We start from the raw sequence: 22248 nt of genomic DNA, 5'->3' as shown, positions 1-22248 counted from the left end.
GCGGGAGCTGGGGGAGGGGATGGGGGTGCTTCTTATCTGTCCTCAGTATGATTCATGTCTGTGCCACTGTTGAAGCACTGCTAATTTCTCTTGGCAGTCTGAGTGACTTTGCTTCTAACAAAAATTCAGAGGCATCTGCAGAAACAAAAACAAATATATAAATACAGAAAGACAGGCTGCCAGTCTCTTGTTATATGACTGACAATAGCAGGGTTTTTAAGTAAAACATAAGAGTAAGATGATTTTCTTTCTTCTTTGCCATTTTTCTCTTTGGAGCATCTTAAAAGTTTGATTCCTTTACTACCTTAACACACATATTTTTGTTCTCTGAATAAACTGAATTTTTGCTCATCATTCTTTCATCATATCTCTTCTAAGGGCACAGAATTTCACTTGACTGGAGCTGAACGATAGATCATTCTCATTCACCACAAGGTGTTAGGACTTCCTTAATTCCTGCTCTGTTCCCTGTCAAAGGTAGCTTAATTCCACTAGCATTCCCCCACTGACCTGGGGAAAATTTACTAGTCTCTCTCTATTCCACTTTAGCATTTATGACTTTCTGCATCTTAGTGCCTGACAAGCTGTACAGGCTGGGTGGGGAGAAAAGCAGCCTAAAAAGAGTAGGAAACTTGGCTTTTGATGCTTTTCATTGCTGAGCCATCCTCCACTTGGGTCACATTTTCTTCTATGAATCTCTTTTATTCCCCAACCAAGGAGCTCAGTGTATTTAGGCTGCTCCCCTCTGGAAGTCCTAAGCCACCTAGTTTGTCCCCTTTCCAGGCCAAGTGTTAGGAAAACAATCAGATTAAATTCACTGTACTAAAACGTCAATACAATCCAGCTTCCTTCTCCCAACCCTTATCTCACAACTGCTGCCAGAGGCTTTTATCCTGCTATTTGTTCTACTAAAGGGAGGTATTGCTTGTCAACTCAACTGCCTAACGCATCTTAGAATCAACTATTTCCTCTCCTACCTTGGAAACCATCAGTTTTATTTTCTTCCTGAAGGGCTGACCCCAGAAATAATCGGATGGTTAGATAAAAACAAATAATGTATTTTTTTTATAGGTTCGGTTTATTTGTTCCTGATAACCATATAACAACATAACCACTATGTGTATCAGATTAATTTGAATGTAAATGTATTTAACTTCTATTCCAAACTCCATGTATGTTTATTCTTCAGTTTATTTCTCTGGTAACAAAAGCAGTCACTCACAACCTAACAAAAATTAGAGAGAACTCTGCTCCCAGTCTAAGCTCAGATCTTTCTCACCTCCCACTCCCAACATACACACTTCAGATTAGGCTGTTTTACCACATTTCAGCAATAAATATTCAGCACTTTCCAAGGGAACCTGAGATCATGAGAGAGATTTTTTCTGATATGGAAAAAGGAAAGCTCACAACACCTCTTTATAGCATAAAAATAAATATTCCTCAAGATTAGTCCCCTGCATTTGCTTTATGCTCTTTGTATTAGTCATCTATTGCTGTATAACAGACCACTCCCAAACTTAGCATCTTAAAACAACAATAAGCATTATTTCACACAGTCTGTGTGGGTCAAGAAGTTGGGGGCAGCTTAGCTGGATGATTCTGGCTTAGGGGTCTCTCAATTAGGTTACAGTCAAGATGTTGGCCAGGGCTGCAGTCATCTGAAGGCTTGACTGGGGTTGAGGAAATCTGCTTCCGACATGTTCCTCTTATATGGCTGGCAAGTTGATACTGGCTATTGGCAGGAGGCCTCAGTTCCTCCTATATTTACCATAGGGCTGTGCATGTCTTCACAACATAGCAGCTGTCTTCCCCCAGAGCAAGTGATCCAAGAGAGACAGGCAGAAGCTATGATGTCTTTTATAACCTATAACCTTAGAAGTCACACACTATCACATCTGCAAAATCTTATTGGTAACACTTAAGTCAGCCCTGCTCATTGTGGGATGGGACCACACAAGGGTATGAATACCAAGAGGCAAGGATCATTGGGGGCCATCTTTTTTTTTTTTTTTTTTTGGTGAGGAAGATTAGCCCAAGCTAACATCCATGCCCATCTTCCTCTATTTTGTATATATGGGATGCCGCCACAGCATGGCTTGAGGAGTGGTGCATAGGTCCACGTCTTGGATTCGAACCTGCAAACGCCGGGCCGCCAAAGCAGAGCGTGTGAACTTAACCACTATGCCACCAGGCTGGCCTTAGGGGCCATCTTAAAGGCTAGCTATCACATTCATCATGCCACACTTTCCATCATACAGGAAATAGAAATTCTTTGAATAATGAATGTGACCAATCTAGTGGTCCGTGAAAAGGGATATTCCTTATTATTATTGAATTTGCATTCTTTGTTACACATTAGACTTGTGAAATATTGTTAGTGCCAATAATTGCTAGAAGTCTGATCAGCTACAGGCAGTGAGAAAAAAAAATCTCCTTCTAGATAACTCTGTGCTGCTGTGCTATGCCAGGCAGTTTGCTTTTCCTGGCTCTATATTCTCTGATGTACGCCTGTGTGTACTACTGCATAAGACCTTCCAGTAAGACTTAAAGCAAGAGCTTAGACTCTGTTCTGAGAGGAAGTTGCTGAATTATTTTAAGTAGGGAGAAACTAGGTCATATTTGCATTTTATTAGGTTCATTCTGTTGCCTGTGTACAGGATGGATTGGTGGTAGGGAGGCACATAGAGCAATACTGGAGATAGAGAGTACCTTTATCACAGATAAATGTTTTACAGCTCTCAGCACTCGCTATGATTCCTGATTTCCTCATCAGCAAACCTGAAGCTCAGCAAATTAATCTTGCTCGAGCAATGGTGGTAAATGTTTAACAAACAATTTAAAAAAGGAGAAAGATGGGCCGGCCCCGTGGCTTAGCGGTTAAGTGTGCGCGCTCCGCTACTGGCGGCCCGGGTTTGGATCCCGGGCGCGCACCGACACATCGCTTCTCCAGCCATGCTGAGGCCGGGTCCCACGTACACCAACTAGAAGGATGTGCAGCTATAACATACAACTATCTACTGGGGCTTTGGGGGGGGGAAAAATAAATAAAATTAAAAAAAAAATAAAAAAATAAAAGGAGAAAGAGAGAGAGAAACCCTGACTTGTACCATTTGCCAATTTCTGTGGCATAAATACTTTCACCATAGCCAATTTCAAGCTACCAATATGCTGTCACTGGATGGGGAAATGAGAAGGGATGTGCACAATTGGCCAGTGCCACCTAGCTCCAGCGTCCTCCACTACCTTTGAGCTCTTAAAACAGAAGCAGCCAGGAGCAGGTTAGCAGGTCAGGAAACGAGGCACCCCCAGCTGAGCCAAAGCCCTTGTGCACATGGCCAGCAAGGGGGAAGATGGCTCTCTAGGAACCTGCTCACCCCAGAGGGGAGATGTTAGGACCTGAGGGTCCCCACTACCTACAGCGGCCTCTTGGTGCTCAAAATCTCCACTTGGACCTTCCAGACCAAAGGATTAGCCTCTAAGAGTGAGGGCAAGAAAAGGGACATGGGGAGAGAGGCAAAAATTATTTAAAAATCTAAGTCTTGATTTATTTACTAAAAGTATCCGTTCAAACTGTTGAGAGTGAATCTTGGAGTGAGGCCACTAGACATAATCCAGTTAAAGTATCAATAACGTCTTTTCTCTTAATGAGAAGCTGTTGCCTTTTTCTAAAAAGCAAAACCTGGAGACAGGAATACATATTCTTTCTTTCTACAGATGATTTCAGTCAACAGGGACCACGCAAAATCATGATCACTAGTCTCCTGCTAACAAGACCCAGTCACACTGGGTTTTTCATACGAAATAAGGAAAATTTTCTCTCCTTTCCTCCTCATCCACCATCTCACTTTCTTCCTCAAAATTTGCTGAAGAATTTGTTTTATAGAAGAGTCAGGACAGTTGACGTATTTCCAAACAAAATACAACAAACTCAAATCCCCCATTAATAGCAGATTTAGATATGAATACTAGGCAGGCTATAGTTGTTTTTCTCCCCAAGGTCTCCAGTCCTGCAGCGAGGTTTAACGGGCTCTGGCATACTATGGCACTGACACAGATTCTTCCTGGGCTGGAGGGTGGTGAGACACCCCGCAGGTACATGGAAAATGACCTTCTCCTCAAAAGGTTCCTCCAATGAGGGGGAGGAGAAGCAAGGGGAGAGAGAGCCCCTAGGCTAACCTGTCAGTACACTTTAAGATTGAAGATATTGCTAGTCAATGGAAACGGGACAGCTAGTTAACATCCCATCAGTCCTGTGGTTCTGTGACTTTGATTTACATCTCTTCCGCAGGGACCTTTCCTTTTGTTTTTCAAGACAGAAGACCTGACACAAGCTCTTCAAAACCCCTCCTAAAAGAGCTATTTTATAAAATACTTTGGAGACAACTTAGACTGTGTTTATGTTTTATAAAAATGAAGAGACATGAGATCAGGAGAAATAAACAAGGAAGCAAAAAGCAAAAACAGGGGCTGGCCCGGTGGCATAGTGGTTGAGTTCGCGCGCTCCACTTTGGCGGCCCAGGGCACACAGGTTCAGATCCTGGGAGTGGACCTACACACCACTCATCAAGCCATGCTGTGGCAGCATTCCACATACAAAATAGAGGAAGGTGGGCAGGGACGTTAGCTCAGGGCCAATCTTCCTCATGCAAAAAAAAAGCAAAAACAGAATTGACAAGCTACATGTTTCCTCAAGATTAGACTCAAGCTATGTATTTTTAATGGAAATACCACAAAAGCAATGGTGTGTGGCCTCCTCATTGCATCATATCAGGAGGTGCATGCTGCTGGTGTGTCTCATTATTGGTGATAAATTTGATCACTCAGTTAAGCTCTGACAAGTTTATCCACTCAAGTTACTACTTGTCCCTGTGAGATTAGTAAATAATTTGTGGAGTAGTACTTTCAGACTAAGTAAACATCCTGTTTCTCATTAAACTTTCACCAACTAGCTTTAATTCCATTGATGTTTTGCTAATTCCATCTTTTTTTCTATTATTACTTGGTTTTTACTGTAAGAAATAGCCCCCCCCCCACTTATTTATATCAGTATGGACACCCAGATTTTTGCTTTATTCAATGGGTTATAACCCACTACTATTATTTACTTTGATGCTCAGATTGTCCCAGATCTGGCCAGTGGGAACCTCTTCAAGCTGGCTCCTGTGTAATTTGATAAGCCTCCCTCCTTCTTTGAGCATTTCCTTACCTTCTTAAAGAGCAAGAAGTGCTGGGCTCATCTTGTACTTCTCTACCCCAGCACAGGAATCAGTCTTTTCTCCAAGGAGCTCTGTGTAGTGTGTATTTTTAGAACTAGTCTTCGATAATGGTTGCAAATAATCTGTATTTCCCATTTCTGCTTGGTAATTTAGTCTCATGAATTTGGTTAGCCCAAAGGGATTCCCTTGCATTTAGTCACCCTCAGTGAAGCTGCCCAACTGAGGGGCAGACTCTGGATTGTGGTGCTTTAGTGTAATCAGATGGGGATGCCCAGCCTGAAGCAGCTCTGGATTTCCAGTGCAACACATGGCTCTTCCCTCTAAGGTACCATCATAGAGCCATGGATTCAGTGAGGAGTGCACGTTAGAACTATCCCCAGGAGGACTTAATCCAAAAAACTAACAGCTCATCCCAGGTTTCAGAAATTTTAAGGTGACTTACCTGTCAGGACAACTGCTCCTGGCAATTCAAGTTCTGAAGAGTAAGGAAAAGTCCTCCTACCTAACCATTTGAGAACTCGCAATCTCCAAAGACTACAGACCATCAGAAAACTCCATTGATGAGGCAAATCTGGCACACTGACTTCATTCAGAGCTTGTTTGCGGATGTTAAAACAGTCCAGTGAACTCCAAGGACCACTCTTAGAAATGCATGAAGAGTCTTGATGCTTCTGGAATACTACACATTTTCCAATTCCTTTCTAATTGCTATTCTATAAGGTTTTAAATGGGGCTGTGTCTTTTCCAATTTACATATATTTGGGAAACATTTTGCAAAATATTTCACCCTAAAACATTAAGGAAAACGATGATAGAAACAAACTTGTAAAAATACATCTTTTAATAAACATCAAGAAATACAGTGCACTTTTATCGAGGTTTTACATTGCAGTTTACAGCAAACATATTATCTATTATAGTGTATATTTACAAGTAAACTCAGGGTTTTTTTTCTCCCATGGCTGGATAAACCATATCTGGTGCGTCATACCACATTTAGGCTTGTTTTCCAAGCTGGCTCTATAAAGGGCCCTTAACATTAACAGCTCATAACAACAAAAAAAGATATCCCCCATCACAATGAGCCTGATGAGCACTCAGAAAGTTACTAAAAAGATATGTAAATACTTGGTTTCCTTTGATGCTTTTGAAGAATAGCTACTGAGAGCAAATATGAAATATTAAAGACAATAATGGAAACAGCTGTTTCTCTTGTCTAGTGAATCCATAATAAATACTAATTTGAGGCTACAAATTATGAAAAAAACCCAAAAGATTCTGGTAGGAAAAGCTTAACATTTGTATTTATGATCTCATGGACTAAAAACTGTCTGGTATATTAATGGCTGAGTCTACTTTTCTTCAACATTTTTTATATAAAGAACAAGGCGATGGTGGAATTCTTGACACTTCTGGACAAATTTAGTGAGAGAGGGAAATGAAATTAATTGACAAAGGGGGAAATTAACATTAATCTGAAATTTCTACCTGCCACTGTTTTGGAATGATCAGGATTCAGCTACATCCAAGAAGAGTTAAAAAGAATGGAACTGAAGGAAATTAGAAGCTATAACTAAAAAACCATAGTCTTGCATGCTTTCTACTCATGGCATTTAAAAATTACATAACTGGATTTATTTGCTATATATATAAACTAGTGTTAGAATTATTAAAAAAAAGTACCACTTATATCCACAGAAGTATCAGAATCATACTCAGATCTGTAAAGAGGCATAATAATCTGTTTATCATGCAACTAGCTGTTTGTGAAATTTACACTGGTTAATAGAACAAAATCCTTATGAACATAGTAGTAATGTGTAGCAACTGACAACAATTAAGTAAGCAGCTCAAATTCATAAGGGTAAAGACCCAATATCCCTGAATTTCTAAGCATTCATATCATTGTTAACACAGTTTCATCTAAATGCTACCCCATTAGAAGAGAGATTTTAAATACTCCTCCCTCTTCAACACATCATACTTTCAGAGGTGAAAAGGGAACAATTCAATTTCTCTACCACTTTCACCCATTCTCATGAATCTGATATAGTGTTATTACAGTGTCTAGGCTAACACAGGTGCTCTAAAGGATCCAATGAATTGAATTTCTAGGTGCCCGAATATCACTGGTATTGTATAATAAGCCTGTCTGCCAGAAGGCAGTATCTCTGGCTGAAATATATTCCTGGATCAATGATTGAGAAGTTAAGACTAGCTGCCAATGAAGTCAGACGGTTCCCTAATTGTCAGATAACAGTTTGACTTTCTCTATAAATTAAAATTTCTTAGTGGATGGGACCAGATCTCATATTTTGCACATATCCTCTATAGCACCTACTAAAGTGTTGGGCAAAGACACATGCTCAAGGAAATAATCAGTGATGGGGGCAGGAACTGAATCAAGGGTGAATGTGGTCATGGGGAAGCCATCACTCAAAAGGCAGTCACCAGAGTGAATCTCTGACACTGTCAACAAAGAACACGTTTGTTCCCTACCACTGTCTAAAGGAGAACAAACCACTTGGGCCTCTTTCTTTCTTTCTCTTAGTTACTAAGAGATTATATATGGGCATGAGTACCACTTGGTGGATGACATCTGGAATAAAGGTTTTTCTGCCTCAGAGGAAGCACCAATCCATCACATGGCACATTTTCAACTCCAATAATACAATTTATAGAATCATTAACTTTTAAAATTATGTTAAATGTTATCCATACTAACAGACATTTAAAATGTTAGGCTTATTCTCTCTGACATCACTTATAATGCATTTTATTTTTAAACACTGGCATGAGGTAGAAGATAAGGAACTCACAAAAGAAAGTAATCTTCAAAATACCAAACTCTATTCAATACAATCAACCCCGAGAGAGAAGTAGGAAAAGTTACAGCCTTAAGCTGGTAGACTGACTACTGTTAAAATATTACCCTTACCTGAAAGAAATTTCTTATATTTGAAATTGCCCCCTTTTCCCAGTTTAAGGTATTATGGAAAAAGGACAATAAACATTCTAAAATATTCATAAAGATCATATACAACAGCTTCTCTTAGCCATCATTTTTTACTTTACCATGTTGCCCTAAATCACCTCGATTGAGATACAGGTCATTTGCACTTGAATAAGTGATCAATATCAATATGGAGGTTAAAAATCCTTCTAGCATAAGAAGCAAGATAAAAGGAATGATTCACATTTAAAATAATGTACTTTTCGTAAAAACTAGCAGCACTTCATTCTACTAGGATATACAAATTTGGCTTCGTTGACTGGCCAGAAACAAAGGAAAATGTATACAGGTCCAAAACAGCTCCTTGCACAAGGGAAATGTGAGGTTACAAGTTTTCTTAACAACTAACTACCTCCTCATTAGGTGGTGTGTGAAACTACTGGAATGTCAATTTCAATGGCAGAAAGGCGGGAGCGTGCTGAATAGGGCTGTGAGTAAGTATGCATACTGGGAGGATGGGAGTACAGTGGTTGCCAGAAAGGAGAAGGCAAAGACTTGCATGCACAATACCAAATAAAGAGCAGAAGGGAAGTCATAAACAGACCCCCAGCACTAGCGATAGTGACATAAACTGCATAGTCAAACGTGAAGACTGGCTCGAACTTCTTGTTCAGATGGATGTTATAAAAGATGACCCAGATGGATGGGGAGAGGCTCACAGTTCCTGCCAGGAAAAACAGCAGCCCGGCCACCAAGTGGCAGCCTGCACTATTGACCAGACACTTGGCCAGTTTGATGTTGGGCACTGAAGACCTGAAGGCCGTGTTACACATTCCAATCAGGCAGAGCAGCAGGCCACCCATTGCGATCAGGATGCTGAGGGGCAGGGCAAACTGGAGGACCCGCAGGTCCAGCTGGTCAACTGATGAGTACCAAGTAGCGTCGTACATGAGGCAGTCACTGCTACCGTCGTATCGGGCACACTTCACCCACAGGCCTGTGTAAACGGTCAGGTTCTTCTCATTTCTGTTGAACGTGATCAATCGTAATTTTCTCCAGTTGGGAAGCAGAGTCCCTGCAAACAGGCCTGCTACCGAGGCAATTCCACACAGGACGGAGAGGACTGTGGCTGCATGGACATCCCGACAGCCCATGGCAGGCAGGCTTGCGCAGTACTGTCAGCCAGACTAAGGGGTGACACACAAGAGGACAAATCATGAGGGGACAATAGGAGAGCAGAGCAGGAAGGGTGGTGCTGATTGGCAACACAACTAATGATGTCAATGCAAAGAGGAAGAGGGAAATTCTGTCCCTTGTTTCCTCTCTATGTACAATATCAATGTATATAAACACATATGCACATGACCTCAGAGCAGAGATGCACACACACAGGTTAGTTTACTACCGACTGGGCCAGGTAGCAACTAAAGTCTTTAGACTTGAGTATTTTTCTTCACAGTGAATCAGAGGAACAATGATAATAATTTCAAATTCTCTTAATATCACATTTGAAATTCTCTCAGTTGTCAATAATCACTCTTTCAATGCACATATATCAAGCACTTTCATGTGTCAGGCACTCAAAATAAATAGGGTCAGAGCACTCATCAACTATCAACTATAAACAACACCAGTTCAGCCTCAAATGCTCATGCAAATGTAAAATGAGACTAGCACACAGCAGATGGGAAGGCAGCTCATCAAAGACAAAGGTGTAGGGAAAGCAGCACTATAGGACAGCGGAGTGGTTGAGGGCAGACTTAGCCAGACTGCTTGGGTTCTAATGCCCATCTCCTCACTTGCTAGCTGAGTGACTCTGGGTCAGTGACAGAACTTCTCTGTCTCTCATTTTCCCATCTGTAAAATGGCAAAAATAACAGTGCCTACCTCACAGGGTTGTTCTAGGTATTCAATGAGTTAATATAATGTGAAGTGCTTACAACACGTCTGGCACGTTCTAAGTGCAATGCAAGTGTTAATGACATCTTAGCACTCAGTGATCAGCTCAGTCCTTGGCATACTGGAGCACTTCAAAGAGCATTTGCTGAAGAAATGTTAAATAAGAAAAGCAAACATCTCATTCCTATATACTAGGCACACTGGAAAATTACAAAACATAAATAGACTCCTCTCCAATGAGTTAGTCAAATGAAAAAAAGGGAACAAAGGTCCCTGAAATCATTCTGCTCAACTGCTTCCTGGCTTATTCAATATAACTTGTGTGCTTTTCAGGTTATTATACTATTACTGATCATATAAGATGAATGCAAAGATTTCTGAAGTAATGGCAACCTATCTCTATCAATGCTATTAAAAGGAAAACAAACAAGTAGCCAGGCCTTTCTCTCATCCCATTAAAAGGCTGTGTTCTTTTTCTGTAGATGACAAACTATAAAAATCAGTATTTTATTCAGCTTTAATTTCTTCAAGAGTTTGAAACTCACTTTTCAAACACCACTCAAATGTATCTTCTCTGCCTTCTATCATGCCCTCTATGAGGCAACAGAAAGAACTAATAAGGTAGCACATTTACTTCTTTTAGTCAGATCACGACGAAGGGGTATGGTTGAGAATATTCTTATTTCTGGATAGAGTACCTGTTTGGAGAATCCACCTTCCTTTGCAGAGTCAAATATTATCTGCTGGGATGGTGGAGTAGCATTCCCAGGAGTTCAGGGGTCAGAAAGAATGCCAAAATGCTGGAAAACTGGGTTAGGACTTGATCTAATGTGTTCAAATAGGAGGGTACAATGTTCTTTAGAAAACAATGTATTTGTATATTTAATCTAATGATATGAAGTAGGAAAAATTTTACTAGCAGAATATATATACTGCTAGTATATATTTACTAGCAGAAAATATACACACACATAGATATACGTGTAGTATAGTAATACACTATATTAGTATATTTAGTATATTGTATAGTATATACCTAGTAAATATATACTAGCAGTATATATATATACGGTACAATATAATACACACATATATACAGTATAATATAAAATCAGAGTTTAAGCACAAGTGACTATTTTTTAAAGTCTTTGGGTTAAGCATAATTGGTTCTAAGTTTCTCCATTAACATAAGTTTACTATTTGTTTATCATATTGTCTTCTGTCAGTATTACCAGAAGTAGCAATTGTTTAAGAAAATGTTATGGATGAAAACAAAACAAAGGAATTATAGTCCTAATTTATTTTTTTGTGCAAATTGGGGGAAAAAACCGTCTTGCTTAATTTTAGCAACCAATCACCTTGGTCCAGCAATGAAAATTCTGGTGCAGGTTTGAGGGTGTTGATACTGAAAAAGGCTACTAACGATGTCAATCTCCAGAATTCAGCTTCCTGTTGGTTTTTGCTCATTCATCTCTCTCCCTCACACACTGTGAGCAACTTGCACAGTGCCTGGCACACAAGTCATTCTAAGAATATTTGAATAAATGAGTACTGGGCCCTGTTCCAAGACCAAAGTAACTCACAAAGGCAGGCTATTGATAATGTACAAGTGGAGAAGGCAGTAGCCATTACTAAGAAATCATTCATTCAATAGGTATTTACTGAGTATCGAGCACATGCAAAACACTCTTGTTAGGCCCTAGAGGGATACTGAGGCCACTAAGATCTGGACCTTGTCCCAATGTGTTAACAGTCATACTGGGGGAAAGTATATGCTGTTTTATGAGAACTCATAATGCTGACAGCAAGTCAGTTGCATGACTACTACATATCAAGTGATTGTTGTTAGAATTATGCAAAGAGAACCAACAAGATCAGGATAAACAACTTTAATATTAATAAATAATAATTAATTAATTAATTCCTCTAGTTCTTAGCCTATAGACTATCAAACAACACTAATGAACAGAGGTGGGTCAATATTTAAGTATCAAGTGTGTTCAATTAAATCAATGCAAGTGTTGTATCAGTCCCCCGAACTTGCTTTTGCTGAAGCGTTCTTAGCTCAGATTCCCGAGATTGACTAAAAGTCCTATTTACAGAGCCAACAAGGACACCACGGCATTTTTCAGAAGAGAAATACTATAGCAGCCTCAATTCTTCAGCTAAATTTCAACCTCGGTGCTGGAATTAACATCCTTGCTCTTTGTAACTTTCTTCAGCTGCTTTACTTTTTATGTCTTCTTAACTCCACATACCTATGATTTGATAATAAGTCATATATCCCACTAGAGGGACGAAGCAACATTTTATAGGGATAGCTGGGAGAAGTAATATGTTGAGTGATTTAAAACTGAAAGATAATGCTGACTCTCGGGTTAGGATCTGTCCATACTGAGAGGGCAAAGACCTCTACTTTCATGCTATGCAAATTAATTTTGAAGCGAGAATAATTTTTTTCAAATGCAAATCTGATCATTTCACTACATTTCTTAACATTCAACGGCTTCTCATTTCCTTCAGAATAAAGTTTCTAAAGTTTCAAATCCTTCTCAGGGTCTCCAAAGTTTAAAATCTCACCAACTGCTTCCTGCCAAATTCTCAATCTCCTTATGTGTCACTCTCCCATCTTACACACTACAGCCTATGCAGCCATACTGCTTTTAACTTCTCAAATTTTCCACTTTTTATTTTGGCTAAGGGCTTTTCCTTATGCTATTCTTCCTCTGAGAACTATCTTAATCCCATCCTATTCTTTGCTAAGCCAACAAGTATTCATCTTTCTGGTTATCTGCTCTGGTAGCACCTCTGTACTTGTCCTCCAGTAGCAGTGATTATGCTTATAATTCCTTGTTCAGTGTTTATCTTTCCCACCAGCCTGTGAATTCCTGGAGGACAGAGAGCCCTCTGTTTTATTCACTGTGTCCAACACTGGCACATAGAAGGCACTTGATTATTTGTTAAATGAATGAACAAACAAAACAAAAGGTCCATATGAGTATGGTCAGGATACAGGGAGAGAGTTACACATTTGCTCTAGTATCAGTTGCATTCATTTCATTCATTCATATCCTGTGTTCTGAAGCCTCCAAGCTGCTTCTAGACTGTGCCCCTTTTCCACTCTTTATTGGCCAAAGTCACTCCCATTTTTCAAAACAAAGTTCATTTTCTTCCCCCAGGAACCTCCCAAGAAAGATGAGGCCATTCCCAGGCATTTACATACAGACTATGCTTCTACAAATACATATGTAAGTTTGGCAACACTGGTTAACTTTCACAGTGGGTAGGGAGTCAATCAATTATGACTGTGTTGATACTTGTGTTTTCAACTTAATAGGTATGTTACATATTGGATATACTCCTCTTCATTAAGAGTGGTTCATATATCAAATTAATGTTTGCTTATCAAAGCTAAACAATTTATTATATTTGTATTTATATTTTCTTTTTAAAATAGCAATGGGGGAAAAAAATAAACATCTTTTTACCATATGAAAACCCCTTATTAGGGACTGTGGAAAATATGCAAGGCTAAGAACATACTTTAACATGTTAAATCTGAGAAGCACACATGAACACTAGCTGGGCAACAGCCTTGAGCTGGGTCATACATACAGATGTGTGTGCTTGTTGTTTCCATCTGAGAGGCAGCTTGGTATTGTAGTCCAGGTGACCGAATACCCAAATGCCAGACATAACCTACCATTTACAAACTGGACAAGTCACCTATGTCCTCTGAACCTCAACTATCTCATTTGTAAAACGTCCTCCAAGATAGCTGTGAGATCATGAATAGTAATGCCCTTTGTAAAACAGAATATAGTCAGAAATTTTAGTCTGTAATGACTATGAGTAGGCTTTTTTACTTTCTTTAGCTAGGAACATCTTTCCTCTGGACTCTCAGCAAACAACCACAGATGATTACAGCCATATAATAATGGTAGAGCATTCTTTTTGGAGTAGTTATGACCAAATCAAATAAGAACTCTGTTTCAAAACAACCAATTCACATTTGTCATTTGACTATCTGTTCCACTGTGACTTTCAGAGAAGTAGATGGATAAAATTTGGTACACAATTTTTATCAAAGGTTATCCAAGATATCATTTCAAATAAAAATATTTTCAAAAGGATATCTGTTCTGTGGTTTTGAACAGAGTTCAAAGAAGTCTGGAGTAGGAATAGTGGCTAAGGGCTTTAGGAATTCACAGACCCATCACTATCTATTTTTTCAGGGACAATTCTGAGGAACAGTTAAATGAAAACACATGTGTAACAGCTATTAATTCTTGATGGAACACCAGCAGTCCCTTCTATCTGTAATTTGGGTTTTCTTAGAAATTGCAGGTCATCGCTCATTGAACTTACAAGGGAGGTCTGTCCTATAACTTTATTTTGCTGAACAGGAGAAAAATGTGTCATCTGATATATGGTAGCAAAGGGAAGAGAAATAAGATATAATCAAAGGATGTACTTACTCTTTGAGGTACCTGATGGTTCTAAAAGAACTTTAATCAACTTAAAAGAAATATGTGCACATCTCAACAGACAGGAGAGATAATCTGGGCCTAAAGAAATAGGAAAAATACCCCAAATTAATATAATACTTCTTTAAAAATGCAATTTGAATTCGCACGGAATTAGGAAAAATAGTTAGCAATTATCTAAATCCAAAGAAATGTTATACCAAACAAGATAGGCAAGTTTTTAAAAAAAAAATGGCAGTTTAGGGCCCGGCCGGTGGTGTAGTGGTTAAGTTTGTGCAGCGGCCCAGGGTTCAAGGGTTCAGATCCCAAGCACAGAGTTACACACCGCTCATCAAGCCATGCTGTGGCGGCCTCCCACATACAAAATAGAGAAAGATTGGCACAGGTGTTAGCTCAGGGACAATTTTCCTCAGCAAAAAGAGGAAGATTGGCAACAGATGTTAGCTCAGGGCCAATCTTCCTCACCAAAACCAAAACAAAAAAGGTAGTTTATTCTTAAATTCACACATGATTTATATGTAAGATACAGAAGAAAAAACTCATTTTATGATTTGAGAAGATAGGAAATAAGGGTAAAAATCACTTTAATGTCTTGGAAATAAATTATCAATATTTAATGAATTTTTTAGATCCTTTTCATGACAATAGTGAAAGAATAAGGAGGGCGGAGGAAACAATTGTGTAGTTAGTTGTCTTGCAAGTAAAAGAAATTCATGATGTTTCTTTTATACTTTTTAAAAGAATACTGACAACAAAACTAGGCAAAGTTGATCTTCACTGTGCATCCTAAAATTTGCAACTAGAATGCTTTTCTGAGTTTACAATTCCACCAATGGCTCAACCTGCCATTTAAATGTTTCCAAATATCTTTTTTAAGCATCAGCAACTTCCTCTCCAAATACTATTTATCTCAATAGGTAGGATGAAAACTTGTAAACGCCTGAGAACTTCCTGGATAAAGGCATTTATCACTAGCCCTATTATGGTCATTATGTAGAATGATGTCCGCAGCAGTCTGCACAGAAGAGATTTCAAATGGTTCTTTTCTAAATGTACGTTTCTTGAGTCGGTAACCAGCATAACTGCTCACTCCCAAGTTAAGGGCAATCGTTTTACAATCAAAAACACACACCAGGATCCCTAAGCAATCATCTGACGTGGAGTCACCAAGTGTGGCCTTTCTCTAACGTGGTGATGTACCCCTTCCAAGGTCTGTAGCACAAAACTTGGGCTTCAGAGGAAAGCAAACCAAGGTTCCAGAGCAACCCGCAATCCCCCTCCTCTCCTCTCCCTTCGAGCTGCGTCCTCAGGAGCACCAGAGCTGGCAGAGAGAAAAAACAGAGAAAAAAGAAAAAGGCTCTCCTGGTTAGAGCCAATGGGAAGAGACCGCAACAGTAACTGTTAACGCCCTCAGAACAAGCCCATCCCTGCAACACTAAGTGGGTTCGAACCGCGAGCAGGTCGTCATTACACAACCAGCAGCAGCTGGTGATTCAAAAATAGCAACTCGCAGCTCCACACCGCACACCAGGCCGGTCAAGCCCCCAGCCCCTGGCTGCTCCGGCAAGACACCTCGACATTTCCATACTCCTGTGTACAAAATAGTTTTTTAAAGCTTTATAAAATATACCTCTTCACTCAATTTTCACGTCCACCGACGTGGTCAGCATTTTTGAATGTCCCTGATTCCCCTCGATATACCTATTTTACACAAAATCCTCAACTACTTACGCAAAAGACCCAGAAATCAGAATATCCTTGACCACACCTACCTGTTTCTCACATGCAAGTCATTTTACTCGCCCACACTGACGAGCCTCTTGGAGCGTCTCCCTCTCAGCGTTCCAGGAAGTGCGTTCCCAGCGAGCCGCACCGGAGGCTTCTGGGAGTATCATCAGGTTCTCCCAAGGCTCTAAACAGGAATGCCCCGGATGACCGGGAGACTACAATTCCCAGACTCCACCGGGCCGCCGTCGTAGGCAACATCCTGTGACCACCTCCCACCTTTCTCCCCGCCCCCTACCTCCCCCATTTCTCTTGCACCTTCAGTTCCGTCAAGGTTTGGGTTATAGGTCCAAAAAAAAAAAATAAAAAGTTAAACGAAACCAAATTAAAAATAGTTTGGAGTTGGGTAACCAAGTAAATATTCCCTACTAAATGTGATTTGCCCCTAATAAGGTTTGTTAGCAAAAATCCTTAAATACTTTTTCTCCACAAAGTACTTATTGAGGCACAAAAGGGAAAAAACTCAAACTCTAGAATTTATTTTGAAAATTTTCAAAGGTACAGAGAATTTGAATAGTACAATGTACACCCATATACTTATTCTCTCTCGAGTCAACAATGATCAACATTTGCTACATCTACTTTATCTCCATTTATGTGTGTGTGATCATTTGAAAGTAGTACGCATCATGACACTTCAGCATCCTTTATTTAAAAAATATATCAGATCAGTAAGACTTCTGAATTCTTATTTTAATTCAGATATTCACTAATACAGGGCTTCACATTTAGGAGAAGCCACAAAGAAAGAGACAGGATAGTTGAAATTGTGCAGGAGAGTAAAATTAGTTCAAATATCTAATAGCTAGTTATGTGCTCGGCACTGCCTCTGTTAAGTCCCTTAGGCAGTAAAACACATAAAAAAATTTTTTTTAATAAAGGATGCTGAAGTGTCATGATGCGTACTACTTTCAAATGATCACACACACACACACATAAAGGGAGATAAAACAGATGTAGCAATTGTTGATAACTGTTGACTCTAGAGGGAATAAATATATTGGTGTTCATTGTACCGTACATTCAAATTCTCTGTAACTCTGAAATTTTTCAAAATAAAAAATTTGAGACAAAGCATCATAGTTTTAAACAAAAGTAAAGGATGGCATCCATCCCTATCCCACTCTCCCCTGTATGACTCTGGGCAAGTTAAGTAACCTCTATATGCCTCAGGATCTCATCTGTAATAATGTAACTACATAAAAAAATTATGGTGAGGGGCCAGCCCCGTGGCTTAGCGGTTAAGTTCGCCTGCTCCAATTCGGTGGCCCGGGGTTCACAGACTGGGATCCTGGGCATGGACCAGCACACCACTTGTCAAGCCATGCTGTGGTAGTGTCCCATATAAAGTAGAGGAAGATGGGCACAGATGTTAGCCCAGTGCCCATCTTCCTCAGCAAAAAGGGGAGGATTGGCAACGGATGTTAGCTCAGGGCTAATCTTCCTCACCAAAAAAAAAAAAATTATGATGAGGATTTAACAAGTTACTATTCATAGATAAGTTTACAAATGTCTGACACACAAGGACTATACATGTTTGCTATTATCATCTTCCATTTTGCGTTGCTCTAGTAACAATGGGACTATTTGTTAGTGATGGAAAAAGGGGAAACGCCTATCAGCTGTCCACTGCTACCACCTTCTCACCTGCCATATTGCTTCAGAGGATGGATAAGATTATTTAAGGCCAGAAGCAATCTGATCCCAAAGCCAGACCTAGAAATGTAATAATGAGAAAGAGAGATAGCACAGGGTGGTAAAAGGATCTCCAGGCACAGACGAGCTCTGGGCTTCAGACCAGCTCTGGCAATGGCAGATGGATGATGACAATATGACACAGTTTAACTCACTTCTTTGCTCTGATCTTCCATTCTCTCATCTATAAAACTGAATTGAATCAAATAACTGTGTACAAAATCATTTTATAACTTATTTCTCAATCACAGATCTATATGTAGTTGATTATAATAAAAAAATGACAGTCCCAAAAGGAAGGGAAGACAACTCTATTTCTAGACTTATTGATCAAATTCAGGTCTATAGTTAGCCTGCCTTTGTCATATCAAAGATGGAGCAAAATACTTATGTGCCCTAGTGAGACTAGAATATTGGATTATCATCCTCAGAAGTACTTTAGGTAAGACCTGAGATGAGCAATGAACAATCCTGGCTTTCCAGTTTTTCTCAACAAAGACTCTTTAAGGGCTAAGTCCAATCTTAAAATAAACTCACTGCAATATACCAGCACCAAAATTCTACAAAGATTCCCATTTGGTTACTATATTAGCTTCCTATTACTGCTGTAACAGATTACCACAAACTCAGTGGCTTGTGCTCTGAATCTTCTCTCAACTACAGACATCAACCCCAAATTATAAACTAACTTGCACATATTGTTTCTTGTTATGTGTTAGTCTTATCTCACCATAGTATTTCCAAGTCCAAGACTGAAATTCAACAAATACAGATTAATAAAATAACTCCCCATATACCATTTTTTAGAGGAGCCTATAAAATAAAAAATAATAATTTATCTATTAATTGGGAAGTTGGGAAGTGTATTATTACTATTAGTTGGGAAGTGTAGAGAGAAAAGTAGGGAAGAGTTATGGGTTGAATGTGTCCCTCAAAAATTCATATGTTGAAGTCCTAACCCCCTCAACAGACCTTAGGATGTAACCTTATTTGGAAATAGGGTCTTTGCAGAGGTTATCAAGTTAAAAAGAGGTCATTAGGGTAAGCCTTAATCCAATATGACTGGTTTCCTTATAAAAAGGGGAAATTTGGAGACAATCACACACACACAGAGAATGCCATATGATGACAAAGATAGAAATTGGGGTGATGCTTCTATAAGCCAAGGAATGCCAAAGATTGCCAGCAAACCACTAGAAGCTAGGCAAGTGGCATGGAACAGATTCTCTCTCATAGCCCTGAGAAGGAATCAACCCTGTTGGCACCTTGATCTCCAACTTCCAGCTTCCAGAACTGTGAGACAATAAATTTCTGTTGTTTAAGTCAGTTTGTGGTACTTTGTTATAGTAGCCTTAGCAAACTAATATGGGAAATAAGGGAAGAAGGTTCTGGATAAATCAAGCAGTGAGATGTCACTTTAAAAACTGTTAGGCAATCCCACCATTTGCGATAACATGGATGGTCCTTGAGGGCATTACGCTAAGTGAAATAAGTCAGACGAGAAAGACAAATACCATATGATCTCACTTATATGTGGAATCTAAAAAAACAAAACAACCAAGCTCATAGATACATAGAACAAATTGCTGGTTGCCAGAGGTGGGGGTGGGGTGGCAAAATGGGTGAACGGGGTCAAAAGGTACAAACTTCCAGTCACAAAATAAGTAAGTCATGAGGATGTAATGCGACTATAGTTAATAATACTGTATTGCATGTTGGAAAGTTGCTGAGAGTAGATCTTTAAAGTCTTCAACACAAGAAGAAAAGTTTTTAACTATATATGGTGACAGATATTAACTAGACTTATTGTGATGATCATTTAGCAAAGTATACAAATATCGAATCATTATGTTGTACACCTGAAATTAATGTTATATGTCAATTATATCTCAAGAAACTGTTAGGAAGTTGTAGTCTACTATAAAATAGGCAGGATGACAGCACATGTTTTCTAATCTTCTTTAATCAAGTTACTAGCCAAGAAAGGAGGGAAGGAAGATTGTACAAAACAATTGGCTTAAAGTAGGATAATTGAAGGTTTTTTCCTGAATCACATTCAGGCGTTTTAAATCTTTGTCTTTCACCATGCCTATTACCCCCTGCACCCCCCACCACTATTTTTAAGACAGTTTTTAAAGAGAAACCTGTAAATTAAACTTTTGATGAATGTTAAAAATTTGGCATTATGACATGAATGGTTCTTTAAAGCAGGTGAGTTTTTCTGCTTCATATTTTTATAGGGAAGGCCATGTATGCTCATTATATTGTTCTTACAGTTTCTCTTGACCCTGAAGTAGTACTAGTTCATGGAAAGATTTGTTTTTGAAACCGAGGCTCAATTATTATATAATACTTATTTCCCTCCATCAGGATTCAGTTGACCAGGGGCTTTTATTTACTCTGCCATTTAATCATGTTTCAAATCCATAAGCTTTATTCAATGTCTGCTCTTGATTTAAAATATTTTCAATCTCCCTCAATTTGTAGCAAACAAATACAAACAAAACTGAAGGTATATTTTAGCTCTATAATCATATTCTTTTTCTTAATGTAAGAAAATTAAACATGGTCTTCTTAAAACCTTTTATATAGAAATAATACCAACCATAATGTTTGATAACAAATAAGAACATGAAGGCACTGGTCAGAAGATACTGACAATTTCAGAAAACTAAATTGAAATACATGCCGTGAACAAGGAAGCTTTTGTCCTTCGCTTTCAACTTTCAGTGCACTCAGAGTTTACAAAATAAATAGGAAAAAAAACTATCTTTCCATAAATTGCTCCAAAATTAGTTATAATATAAACTGCATATCCTGTTCTTCAAATTCCAAGTATTTCAAAGGATTTGATTCAGATAATAGCAATGCTTCACATAGCTTCGTACCTGGATTTAATTTCTATTATGAACACATTAATAATATATACAAAGCTGATTACTTCCTCTGAAGTCTTCCAAGTACCCAACAACTATTAATTAAGCAACTATCATATAATGAGAAACATAAAAATTTTAACTGCCTAAAGTTAGTGGTTGGTTACGGTCAGAAATGGTAGTTGAAACTGCTCCTGGCTTTTTCATCCTTGTGATAGCCAACTGAGGCAATAACCCCACCTGTTACTCCTGAGTTATCCACAGGGAAATCCTGCAACTTTCCAACACACAAACTTTTCTTTCTTTTCTCTTCTCTCTCCTTTTCTCATTTCTATTACCTATTTAATTTTTCTTTTCCTTCAGCTGGCTTGTGACACCCACTCAATGCTAAAGAGATTTCTCTGATACTTCCCCTCTACTTGCCAAGCTCCAATCTCAAAACAGAAAACAAAATGCTTCTCTGAAATATCTCTTTAAGAAAAAAAATAGATGTTTATTTTTAACTTTGCAGTAAAAATTATAGCATGTTGTCTGCCAACATTTGTCAACTATGTCTATCTAAATAAATGGCTTAATTTCCAAGGTATAAACTTTTGTTAGGCAAAGCCTTTTGTTTTAAATTGTAAAATATTTGAGACTCTCAAAAGGTTAAAAAAAACTCAAAACACTCACATACCTACCATCCAACTTAAAAAATAATAAATGACCAGGAGGCAATATAGTGTAGTGTTTAAAAGAGATATATGTGAAACACTCAGCACAGTGCCCAGCATATGGAAACATTACCAGGTTGGATATTATGATTATCAGCACAGACCATGTACTCAAACACATTTTCTGGCTTTGTTTCACTTATCTATTTGATAAGGAGAGGGAGATTTAAACCAAATTTGAGATACTCTCAAGGGTTTAAAAATACACATTAAGGGGCCGGTCCCATGGCCTAGTGGTTAAGTTTGGCACGCTCCGCTTCAGTGGCCCGGGTTTGGTTCCCAGGCACGCACCTACACCACTTGTGGGCAGCCACACTGTGGCAGTGACCCACATACAAAATAGAGGAAGACTGGCACAGATATTAGCTGATGGCGAATCTTCCTCAGCAAAGAAAATAAAAATAAATATACATTAAACTCAGCTCACAATTTGGTCCTCAAACAAAATATTTGTCATATTTTTAAAATAAGGTGTCTTTTGTGTAAAGTTTACAATTTATATTATTGTTAATTTTCATCTCATTTTTTAAGCTATAGTTTGTAACTATACTTATGCTGTTGCTTTGAAACATTTTTAATGTACCTTAATGATATTACTAATTTCTAGATGGAACCTACCTT

General features: G+C 38.7%; 1 protein-coding gene across 3 annotated transcripts; it reads right to left on the bottom strand.

Annotated features, from left to right (window-relative positions):
• Positions 1–6031: 6031 nt before the first annotated feature.
• On the bottom strand, positions 6032–16425 carry CLDN12 (claudin 12). 3 transcript variants are annotated; one of them, XM_087417635.1, is made up of 4 exons: positions 16331–16419; positions 15691–15879; positions 14550–14639; positions 6032–9359 (listed from the first exon to the last, which is right to left on the bottom strand). In XM_087417635.1, the coding sequence occupies exon 4, from the start codon at positions 9324–9326 to the stop codon at positions 8592–8594; it is 735 nt and encodes a 244-aa protein (XP_087273761.1). In that variant the 5' UTR covers positions 9327–9359; positions 14550–14639; positions 15691–15879; positions 16331–16419; the 3' UTR covers positions 6032–8591. The 3 variants fall into 3 exon arrangements, with proteins under 3 accessions (XP_087273761.1, XP_004431385.1, XP_087273810.1); XM_004431328.3 differs by lacking the exon at positions 15691–15879 and having other exon boundaries at positions 16331–16425; XM_087417684.1 differs by lacking the exons at positions 15691–15879; positions 16331–16419 and adding an exon at positions 16189–16304.
• Between the last annotated feature and the right edge of the window lie 5823 nt (positions 16426–22248).

Source organism: Ceratotherium simum, chromosome 1, assembly GCF_057802395.1.
Source record: "Ceratotherium simum simum isolate JZ-2026a chromosome 1, ASM5780239v1, whole genome shotgun sequence".
NCBI lineage: Eukaryota > Metazoa > Chordata > Mammalia > Perissodactyla > Rhinocerotidae > Ceratotherium > Ceratotherium simum.
Note: the sequence above shows the minus strand (reverse complement) of the source record. Positions and strands in the feature narration are given on the sequence as shown.

Coding starts and splice junctions, on each gene's coding strand:
- CLDN12 (XM_004431328.3), bottom strand. CDS start 9,326: ATGGGCTGTCGGGATGTCCATGCAGCCACAGTCCTCTCCGTCCTGTGT.